The sequence below is a fragment of the Pelmatolapia mariae genome, linkage group LG6 (assembly GCF_036321145.2).
Source record: "Pelmatolapia mariae isolate MD_Pm_ZW linkage group LG6, Pm_UMD_F_2, whole genome shotgun sequence".
Classification (NCBI taxonomy): Eukaryota; Metazoa; Chordata; class Actinopteri; order Cichliformes; family Cichlidae; genus Pelmatolapia; species Pelmatolapia mariae.
The window spans coordinates 15,345,061-15,357,095 of NC_086232.1; the positions used below are offsets into that span (position 1 = coordinate 15,345,061).

At 40.7% G+C, this 12,035-nt stretch overlaps 1 protein-coding gene across 2 annotated transcripts in view; it reads right to left on the reverse strand.

Annotated features, from left to right (window-relative positions):
• The window catches only part of LOC134629035 (protein sidekick-1-like), a 274,623-nt gene that overhangs the window by 21,511 nt on the left and 241,077 nt on the right, over nucleotides 1-12,035 (reverse strand). For both annotated transcript variants that reach the window (XM_063475922.1, XM_063475921.1), the window contains 2 exons: nucleotides 8,523-8,717; nucleotides 1,161-1,362 (listed from right to left, as the gene is read on the reverse strand). In XM_063475922.1, the coding sequence (XP_063331992.1) occupies nucleotides 1,161-1,362; nucleotides 8,523-8,717 (397 nt within the window). The remainder of the gene's footprint in view (nucleotides 1-1,160; nucleotides 1,363-8,522; nucleotides 8,718-12,035) is intronic.

A 12,035-nucleotide genomic window follows, 5' to 3' on the forward strand; every position in this document is an offset into this window, starting at 1 on the left:
GGTTTTTGAAAGCATTGGCTGTTGACGGATGGAGGGAGAGAAGAGGAGGTGGTGACAGCAAGAGGGATGAAAAATTGTAAAGGAACAGAAGGGACAAAAAGCGCACGCAAACATGAAAGCTCAGAGGCAGAGCGAGTAAGAGATGAAAAAATAGAGGTATTAAGAAAAAGACAGAGAGCAGCTCCTGCTGTGCCTGTGTGATTAGGTGACTGAGATCCTCCCCGTTTATGCAGTAATTATGATTACTCTGCTCTCCCTGGTGTTTTTGTTTGGTGGCGTGTGTGTATGTTTATTCTCCACCAACCTTTTCTGTACTTCAGCTTCTAAACAAATAAAACTTTCCAGTCTCTATTATAATTCTCTGTTGTTTGCTTTAAATTCACAGTGTCTTCTTCTCTCTGTCCACTCCTCTCCCCCGAGGATGCATAAACATAAGATTTCTACATATTGCTTTAATTAATTCAAGTTCAGCATGTCATGCTAAAAACAATTTCAAATTTGGGGATCTCTAAGGAAAAAAACAAACAAACAAAAAAGAGCCATCTATATTTTTTATTGCCATTTTCTCTAAGCCTGAGATAATCTTACTCACTCTTACTGATACTGTTGCTTTACTTTCAGTCTGACTGAAATAGCCCATGAAGGCATATTTTACTGGCTTATTAGATATATTCATTTTAATCCTTTTTCACACGTTACCCTGCTGTTTGTCCACCTCAGCCTGCTGGTACTGCAGTGTGCCACTCTCCTTATTGCTGGGTGGCTGTGAAAAATGACTCGACGGCACCTGTGACTATTCTGCTGTGACACATGGGTTTTGGTATCCCTCCAAAAAAAGAAGCTGTCTTAAACATGTCATTCCTGTCTCTGAGATCAATGTAATATTCAGCCACCAGCGTGATATTTTTTGTCGCCGCAGACTGTCACTTTCTCCGGATCAGTGACAAACACTGCAACTTGGCCAGTAGCCAGTCATGCTGACATTTGCAGTTGTGAGAGACTGTTAGAAAAATCACTTTTTCTTTTGAGTTTTTGGTTTGAAAAGTGTAATAAAAAAAACAAAATATTGCACTTTAAACTGTCTATATATGAAGTGCCACAAATTCAAAGGGTGACATATCAACCACTGCAGCTGTGCGTATGTGCATGTGTGCGTGTACCTGTCAACAGTCCAGGAGGTCACGTTGTGTGGGATGTCAGCTGTGTGGGTTTTCCAGTCGCCGTTGGGCAGCTCCTTGATTTGCAGAGTAAAGTACCTCAGCGGCGAGGAGGCTGAGCCACCGGTCACCCAATGGACGCGGAGTTGGCGAGATTCAACCTCATCTTGAGGAACGGACAACTTCCTGGGCGGGAGGGGACGCTCTGTAGACACGGATAGGAGGTTTGAAGAGGCGAGATAATAACATGAGAGAGAAGGTGGAACAAGTGATGTGACAAAGATAAGAACAGTGGAACTGAAGAGGAGGCAGGTGCATGAAAAAAACAAAAAAAAACCCCAATGACAATTACACATTTCTAGAGGAGATCAAATCACAACATTGCATGGTTGTTTGTGATGAAGATCCATGTGAAAAGGCTTCGAATATTTCCACAGCAGCAAGTCCAACGCTTTCTTAGGCCAGAACTCAGCTGGAGGGATGAACACAATTTCTCCAAAAGAGAGAAGAGAGAGCACTTAAGAGCTCTGAAAACCACAGTCAGGATCCACATCTTAAAAGCAGTCAGTGTGGCCGTGACATAAGTACACACACACGCACACAAGAAGCCAGGTAAGTCAGAGAAATCGGGTTATGTAGGGCATCAGAAAATGTGATAAAAATAAAGAGTTGCCTGTCTTCTTCTTTTACAACCATGCCCTCAACTATTGTAACTGCAGAGAGTACTGTAAACATGTGCAAAGCTTTAATATCAATGTTTTTTTTGTTTTGTTTTTTAAATATGCTTAATAGTGAAAAGATATTAAGACCTCTAAAGGATACTTTGAGTTGAAATTTGGTCACACCTTGAAGGGAGTTATTTTTGAATAAAGTAAACCTGAGCACAAGTAAAGATCTTTTCTTTCATCTGCTCTGCTAAGACATGGATTTTGTCTTTGTCATGCTCATCTTTACAGTCACCATGAAATCAGTTTTCTGGGCAGACATCTAGCTGCAGGGAAATGTGGTTTCTTTGATCTTTTACCTTGATTACAGGGAACTAGTCTCTTGTATAAATGATGTTTAAGAAATAAGCCTGCTGCACACAGCAGGTCACTCAGACGCCTGCATATCTGCAGCTAAACATACTGAAATGAGTTGCTATTTGGACAAATGGAGATAAAAATGGACAATCTGCTGCAAATATTTCTGTTGCACAGGGCACGGGCAGCCCACATTTATGTAACATGTGCATCAGCGTGAAAAAGTGCTGCCATGCAAACACGTGTTTAAATGAAACAAGACAACTAACTACTGCGGCATCAAGGAAACCATTTCTCAACAGATTGCTTGTGTGTGTGTGCGCGTGCGTGTTTATCTGTGTCTTAGCTATTCAATTACAGGATGAAAGATGGCTCTGGGAGTCAGTGTCTTTGTACAACTGTGTTCACCGTACCTGTGTGATTAGCAGTACCTGTGCAAGCACACAAACAACAACACACGGCTGGGGGCATAACTGTCTAATTTCAGGGGCTTCGGGTTATCGATTAAGTCTGGAAATAAAAGCATTATCGATTCTCTCTGAAGTTTAATTAATCTGCACTTATTTTCTCAAAACGCACACACAACCGCACACCCAGGCAGGCTCGGCTTCCTTCATTCATCCTTATCAAAAGTAATTTGATAATTTGATTTGATCTGTTTGTCTCCTTCTTCCCGCACTCCCCCTGCTCCTCGCTCCCTTCAAAATGTAACTATTCTCTGCCCTCTTTTGTCTTTCTGATACCATCTGTGTCTCCCTGTCTGTTCCCCTTTTGTTCTGCTCCACAGTTAAGATCATGTTCTGATAATAAACTCATAATTGCAAGAACAAGTGCGGCCCTTTCAGCACTTACATATTATTTCTACACGAGGGAAGGAGAGGAAACACTGGGTTTTTAGTAGAGGAAAAAGAAAAGATCAAGGGGTTGAAGATAGCTAAATATGCTATGTTCACTGTTATCTTCTCAGCTTTCACTCTTTTGGGGACAAACATCAGCAACGATACATATTTCCAGAACGAGCTGTGTGTTTCTCCCTAACGCATGCATCCACACACACGTTCACGTGCTCACCCAAAAAGCCAATTTTCTCTTTCTAGGGATTAAGTTGGTCTCTTCAATATCATCAGAAAGAAATCTCTATTAGGATATTCTGTCTATCTCACAGCAAGAATGGGGCATTATGCTACTGAAGTGGAACAGAGAACCACTGAACTCTATTCTCAAGAAATCCTGATAATGACGCTGCGGATGTTATGATATCTGATCCAATTAAAATGCACCACACAAACTGATGGCTGCGAACAGAGTATCTGACAAAATGATTCGAGGTTTCCACAAAAATTCACTTAACTGTCATATTTTAATGCTTCTGTAGCATTTCACTGCTTACTCAGTGCTGCTATGCTGACAGAGAAAACAGCAGAGACAGAGAGAGAGAGAGATCAAGGATGACATATACCAAAGTCAGTGAGCTACGTCGCAACCAAAGCTATTCATGCGTTAGCCCGCAGAGACACCAGAACCATTGCAACTTAATTTTTTAAGTGAAATATCACTTACTGTATTTCACTCCGGGAGAAAGCTTGTATTAGCTCTGGAGTGCTCGATCTTCAACACCATCTGCCACATCTTTCCTTCTCCATTTTCTTAATTACTGTACTGTGCAAAAGTCTCGAGCCCCCTCTCAGTTCTTTATACTTTGCTTGGAAAAAGCAAAATAGATGCAGTGATCTAATGAAAAACTGAGTTTGTGCAGTTTCAGTGAGCTTGAAAATCAATATTTGGTATGAGCACCTTTATTCTTCAACACAGTCTGAACTCTCCAAGACAAACTTTATTGTCATTTCTTTAAGTAGTCTTCAGGAATAGTTCTCCAGGCTTCTTGGAGGACATTCAAAGCTCTTCTTTGGATGTTTGGCTGCCGCTTATTCTTTTCTCTGTCATGATGATCTCACACTGCGTCAATAATGTTGAGGTCTGTGCTCTGGACCTCAACTTCTGTTGTGTCTTTTTGTGTGTCATGCTGAAAAATGAAGGCAGTCAGATGCTTTCCAGACGGCATTACTTGGTGGATCAAAATCTGATGATACTTTTGTGTCGATAATTTCACCAATTTTGACAAGATCTTCAATACAACAGGCTGAAAACAGCCCCAAACTATAATGCGCAAGCAGGAGGTTAAGCAAAAGGTACAACAGCGAATGTCTCCAGTCAAAACACATAAAACACGGTGGAGGCAATCGCAACCTCTCTCTTAATCTCCTGCTTGTGCATCCATGAAGACCTGAATCAGAAATTTCAATTTCCCCCTGTTTCCCCTCCTTCAGAATAGCTTCTTGACCTCCACCTGTCCACTGACACTATTTCTGATGATGCTTCAGTGAACAGTATATGGATCAAGTGAGGACAGGTATCCATACGAAGGCTTTGCTTGATTTTTTCTGACTTCCTAAGGACGTGACTGTCAGACGCTGTTCATCTGATGTAGACACTTTTTAGGCCTGCCACCTCTTCTATTGTTGTCCACTTTTTCAGTTTTCTCCTGTTTGCACACCAAATGTGCAAGGTTTTTGAGTCTTTGTGAATCGACTTGTTGGTATGAAAATACTATTCTATGTTTGTCAAAGTGTGTTATGTTTGGCTTTTTTGGTAGAATCAGCTAAAGGAAATGGAACAAATTACATATTTTAAGACAGCCTGCTGGTAACAAAGTCCTCAAAGACACAATTCAAAATGGGTTCTTTGCTAGGTCGTCTGTTCTTTGTAGGCACAACACTGGTTCATCCCTTGAGTTGGGCTTCTTTTTTTTAATCCTTGAATGGTTTACAGGTCAGTGTGGTGGCTTAACAAACAAAATAACGTTCCTTTGGAAATGGTCAGGTACAAAGACTAGTGTGAAAACGAGCGAGAAAGCAGCCAATGTCCAAAGAAAAACTTTGAACTTGGAGAACTGTTGCATAAACCCACTTTAAAAAATTACAACAAAATCTGACTCATTGAAAATAAATTATTAGTGAACAAGGGGTTGCTCAAAAGTCTTACACAGTACTATAACTAATAACAATACCCAGTCACAAATCCAAACGATATCCAAGTGTTTCAATGTTTTTACAAACAAATATTTTAATCTTTAAAGATTTAAATTCATGGGTAAGTGAGAAAATAGATGGCTAAGAAAAATGGAAGGTACTAATGTTCAACATATTCATTGAGTTAAAATGCAGGGTAGTGTTTACAGTTTAATTCAAAGAACTGATTTAAAGGTTTACTGGTGAGGAAGATTCCCACCACTTGGCTTGATGTGCTGTATAGTTGTGATGGGGCTGCATTTATTTTAGATTAATCAATGCTTATTCTTCAAATGAGTGAAGCAAATTTCTTACCTTGAAGGTAATGACAAAAAACGTAAGCTAATCTTAAGTTACATTAGTCAGACGTTTAGTCATTGCATTATTATGACAGTATCATTTATTTTGATTATATATTTTAAATTATGTTAAAGAAATGTTGTGTTTTATGAATTTTTGATTCATTCAATTTATAGAAAATCTACTCTATGGTGATATATATAATTATTATGACATGACCTACACCGGGATGTGACATTTTGGTCATATAACACAGCCCTAGTTTATATTATTGGTTCAGCTGTTTCCTTCCTTCCTAACGCTGACATAACACAGAGCCATCCATTCATTTCCACCCTCTGCAAGCTTCAGTGTGAAGTCTCTCAAAACTCTGTCATGGAGTGCAACATCGAGTACAAGTACCACCTTATTACCTAGTCCACGTGCAAATACATACCTACCACACTAGGCAGATTTTACTCGTTGACGGTTAACATAAAACATACTGGATCCTTTGGCAGCTGCAGCGTGAATGAGCCGAAGACATGAAAGTGACCGAGTGAAGCAGCAACATGACGAGCATCACGGCACTCGAATAAGAGGAAGACAAGAACTTTATATTTGCTTCTAAATTGAAGGAAATAGAACTGCTCTTTACGTCTTTAAAAGTCAAATCACTTCAAAAGTGTGTTTTTTTTTCTGCCCGTCAGTGGCCAGATCATTGTGGGAAGATATATCTCTTCTGTTTCAGTGTTTTAAAGACAAAACAGTGGGGGAGACCGAGTCCTTGCTAAAACTCATACATCTCACCACAGGCACGGGCTGTCATACTCAGCGATTGACTGTGTTTCAATTTTACAATTCTTGTTGTTGTAGCAGCTTATGCTCTGCGATGAGGCCACTGGCTGCTAAAATTAGATAAAACTCTGAAAGGGAAATTAGCAGCTTTTTTTTTCATCCCTTAAAGTCAAAATTACCATAAGTGCAAAGTGCTGGTAAAAACTCTTGATCAATAGTAATTACTTTGGGTGAGGATGTAAGATTTATGGTGTTCGGTTCTGACTTTCTGGTCCTCCTTTCGCTCTCCTTTAGAAAAACGACTTCGAGCCTCATTTTCATTCTCACCTACTAAGTGTACAGTTTCCATCCGCCCACAGCTGAGCACGGTGCCGTGGATGAGAAATATCCCAGCGTTGCAATCGACAGTTAGTGAGAAAGGCTAATAATCCTGCCTCACTCAACAAGCCAGTTAATTTTGGCGTGTTCAGAGGAAGGTATAAACAGACGGAGTGCCACAAATTTCTTCGGATAATCTACAATTCTGCAAAAGTAACACTTCCCTTTTTAAGTGACAACAGTTACAGTCAGGCCCGCAGGTAATGTTATGAACTCTTGATTTTCATTATACCTCTACAGGAGGGCTAATACCTGGTGGCTTCAATGCCTACATTTACTGACAAGTCCAGGGGAGTTTCTAAATGTCATTTCTTCTTGTTCTATGTCACACACCCTGAAAAGGTCATGCTTTTTATTTTGTGCTAATATTTAGTGCCCGGTAACAATGAATTCGCCATGTCCAACCACAAACTGCTTAGGGCCAAACTTTCTGCTTTCTTTTCTTTTGTCTGAACTCTCTTTCTGAGGAGCAAACATGAACCGCAATGGATTACACCTTTAATAGCAAGTGATGCTGCAGAGATCACAAAATGTGAAAATTCCACACTGCTCCTGCATAACGATTACTGTAAGAAATCTGACAACACAATTATACTGGTAAAATCATTATGGTTGTCCTCTATAATAGAGCTTTCTCACAGCAAACATTTAGAAAATTGCAGTTAAAATTAATAACATTAATCAAGCTGCTCGTGCTTACAACTTTTCCCTGTTTATTCTGGTTTATTTAAGACATTTTATTCCCTTATGCATCACTACAGGTCAATATGAACTGTATTAGAGATTATTACTTTGCTGTGCTATGAATTCCAAATTAGATGCATGATGTATGTATGGAGAGTCTGCAAGACAGAAGCTATTTTAACTGAAAAGCTTACACTCCTTTACTCTTGCTGAAACTGTCCATATATTACTTCACAGAGGAATGATTTTGCAAAGAAGCAAAATGAACAAAGTTGTTATACGGCTCCATTAGTTCTTCTTCAGAATCAGATCACACTGTTCGTGGTGCCAGAGAACACCGAGTGGAGATCTTCACCGCTTACTGTAATTTCGACTTCGTTCTCAAGCTACAAGCCGCACCATCGGTGACCCCATCAGTTGCATAGTGTTTGGTCGAACATAGCAAAAGATGTGTCCCTGTAGGTCCTTTTCACAGCAGTCATTTTGACTCAGAATAAAGAAAAGCAGAGGCACTCGGGAGCTAATAGCATTCATGATGACTCTGTTCCATTAAAGAGTAAGCCCATCAGTGAGCCTGTCTGCCAAGCCCTGAAACTGTCACACACGGGGAATGGTGCCATCATTAAAGAGTATCCTAAGACCAACCTCAACAGCTCTGGATAAAAGTTTCAAACTAGCTGCACCAGCCTTCCTGCTGGGAGCAGCTGGTTTAAGTGTTAAATCACCGAGGGTCAGAAGAGACCAGATTTTTTAGGTGGGGTGTTAAGTTTCTCCGTGTTTTTTTCCACACAAACTCAGCTCTTCCATTCTTACCGAGCAGAAGCAGTTGTGTAAGGTGTCATGGAGACAGATCAGGTATCATTACTGATATTGATGGCACCCGTAGCTGCTCTGACATCTCGGAGTATTTGGACTAAAAGAGGCCTGTCGGAAGTCTGCTTTAAAGTCATGAACCACATTTCTGGGAGCAGTGTCAGATACAGGTGATTAAGTCCACAGTGGAGATGGACAGTTTTTGCGTCTGCAAGTGATAAATGTGAGCCAGCAGGTTGGGCTCCTGCTATGTTTTAAACAGAGCACTGCTATGTTTTAAAATTAGAGCAGTGAGATCCTGAATATGCGTGAGTGTCCTTTACCTCTGCGTTCAGTGGTAACAACCACAGCTTCCTGTCCTGCACCCCAGCCCACGGCAGTGCGAGCAATGAGTCGGAAAATGTAGCTCTGCTCAGAGGAAAGTCCTGTGACGGTGAACTGCCGAGCATTGGACCCCACCTCCACTGTAGTCCAGCGCTGAGGGTCCCTGCTGTCGAGGCGGTAGGAGATCTGGTAGCCTAGTGAGGGGCAGAAGGAAAGACAGAAGGAGGAAGCTATTTGAAATCTGTGTGAAATTCTTGCGTGTGATTGTGTTCACAGAGCCCACAGGAATCAAAGAGAGCACAATATGAGGCAAACAAACCCCTGCAAACATAGCTGCACAAAGCCATATCACGCAGCTTCATTTCCACAATAAAACATACTAACAAATATGTTTTTCTTCAGGTCATGAAACTACATTTGAACTCTGTTGGGATTTGATATGTGCAGCTTCTTTCCTTCATACTTACTATTTTCCAAAGACAAAGCCAGGATTTCAGAGCAGAACTCCAGTACACACTCACACATACTCACGTTCCCCTACACTCACAGTGTATAAACATATAACCTCTCTGTGTGTACCCTTGGCTGTGACCCATGGTGTACACGGCTCCAGTCAGTTTCTCTGTCTTATGTGCAGTAGGCCATGTAATAACACTAACATCCTTCAACACATGCACGCACGCTCAAACCACTGATCCCTGTCCAAGCTTTCCACAGGCCACTGGCCACTCACAAAGGCTCTTATTATGAAGATTGTATTGTACAGCAAATGCACACTAGAAACACACAAGTGTGTGGATGTGATTAGTTCACAGTAAGACTGTCAGGATAATAATCTGCTCAGAGGCACCTAATCTGGTTGTGCGGGTGATAATCTCATCAGATAGTCTGATTATATGTTAATGTGAATGCTGCATGTGGGAGATTACTGGATAACAGCTAGATCACAAATCCTCCTGCATCGAAACAATTGGGTCATAGCACAGCATTATGTTCTGTACCATCATTAAGCCATTGCTGCTGTCACATACTGGAGGCTAAATCTCTGTTACATTAAGTGATTGCATCACGTTAGAGAAAGCCCTTAGTCCTTTTTTCCATAAGATATAAAATGTACGATGCACTTTATTTCATTATGGTTTGCATGAGCAGACTAGCAGACTGTGCATCTAATGTATACCCAATTTTTTTTCTTTGCCTTTAGGGTTTTGAAAAGACTGGAGAGACAGACACCGATGGTGTAACACAAGCAGACTGTTTTGAAGAGCAGAGCCACAAATGGAGAAAGTGTCACCAGAAGGACACCAGTAAGAGCTGAGAGAGGTTAATTTGAAAAGTGATTTAGAAATGCTAAAGGGGATACATACATATTAAACAAATAAATAATCAGTATGAAGTGAATGATTGACCTTTTGTCTGTAATAGAGTGAAGCGATTGCGTGCAGATTGTTGACTTCACACTCATTTTAGAAAGGGTGATCAACAGTCGACACCAGAGATAAAGGTGTCTATCAAGTCTATGCTGGAAGTGTCCAGATGACTAGTGTTCAGATATTATTGTTCCCTATGTTATTTCTGTCAGAGCATCAAACGCCCTTCTGAACAGGTTTTTTTTATCCATCTCTGACCAATTACACATCTGATTAATTTTGCAAAGGCTACCAAAAGAAGGAAATACAATTGTTAGCATCTACAAGAGAAAATCACTTGATAAAAAGACTATACACCCTGTACACCCACGACTGTGTCGCCTCCAACAAAGACAACATCATTTTGAAGTTCCTGGACGACACTGCAGTGATCGGTCGCATCACTGGAAGGGACGAAGCGGCTTATAGGAGAGAGGTGGCCGGTCTGGTGTCATGGTGTGAGGACAACAACCTCACCCTCAACACTGACAAGACAAAGGAGATGATAGTGGACACGAGGAAGAAGAGGAAGCCTCATCCACCGCTGTCTATCCGGGGCCTTGAAGTGGAGAGGGTGAGCAGCTTTAGGTACCTGGGCGTCTACATCTCTGAGGACCTCACCTGGACACTGAACACCACACAGCTGGTCAAGAAGGCTCAGCAGCGGCTGTATTTCCTGAGGAGGCTGAGGAAATTTGGTATGTCGGCCAAGATCCTCAGCAGGTTCTACAGCTGCATTGTGGAGAGCACCCTGACTAGCTGCACCACTGCATGGTACGGCAGCACTACTGCTATGGACCACAAACGCCTGCAGAGAGTGATAACAACCGCGGAGAAGATCATCAGAACTCCGCTGCCCTCTCTGCAGAGCATCTACCATCGCAGAGTCCAGAGGAGAGCTGCCTCCATCCTCAAAGACCCCACACACCCCCCACCATGGACTGTTCACACTTCGGCCCTCGAGACGAAGGTTTAGAAGTGTGAAATCCAGAACATCAGACTCACTAACTCCTTCTTCCCCACTGCCATCAGACTCAGCTGACCCATTTTGAACAGTAATAGTAATTTTTTTTGCACGTCTGGTCATCTTACATATTAAGCCAGCATATTAAGCTATAGCTCTTTTGCACACATCTGTTTCAAATCTCCATATTTTGTCTTCTTTTCTGTCTTCAGCTTTTTATTTGTACTATTTGTATTTATATGTTCTATTTCTATTGTATATATTAATCTGTGGGTGGACAGTAAAGAAAGAATTTCATTGCACAAAGAAATGCCTATTCTCTTGTGACACGTGACAATAAACACTTTGAATCTTGAATATACAGATCGTTTTCCTTTATAAAATAAATAAAACACCATTTTTCAGCTTCCTAGTTTTTTTTTTAAATTTTATTTAGCTCGGGTCTATGACTGAAAGCTGAACAAAGAGAGGAACTAATGAGTTAAAATGAGGGTTTTGCAGACGGTCTCAGTTAATCTGTTGTTTAGAGCTGCATTCATACTTCTTTACATTATGTTTCATGAACCTTAAAGAAGTGCTAAATGGCAAGATTATGGATGCAGTAATTGAAGTTAGAGGGAATATTGATGCCTTGATTTGCTTTACTAATTAACTCCTGCGTTTTTATTGCTACTATTCTAATTTGTGATATTCTTTTAATGTTTTCTTTCTCGTGCAAAGAAAATAATCATCCATCCATCGCTGATTAAATTGCCACACTAATAAAGAGCTGGTAAGGCTTTTGCTTTTGGATTTGTGTGTTTAAAGGAACATTCCACACTAACTAATCTACAAGCCAGCACAGTTAATATAAGAGATTTATAAAATTCAGACTGAATTTGGGCAGCAGGTAGTGATGCAATACATGTAATGATGAAGATTTTAGAGGAAATCTTTAAATGTGTGCCTTTGTAAACTTTACAAAGAGACACACTGAAATGCAAACCAATGGGAGAATACTTTTTAGTATGCATTTTAGTACTCAGCATGTAAGTATTTGCAGTACAATATGCACACATTTGAGTAAAATGTGTCCTCTATTTTATTACTTCAGTGTGTATGTGTGGCTGTATTATATTCATAGAAGGGTGAAAGAACAA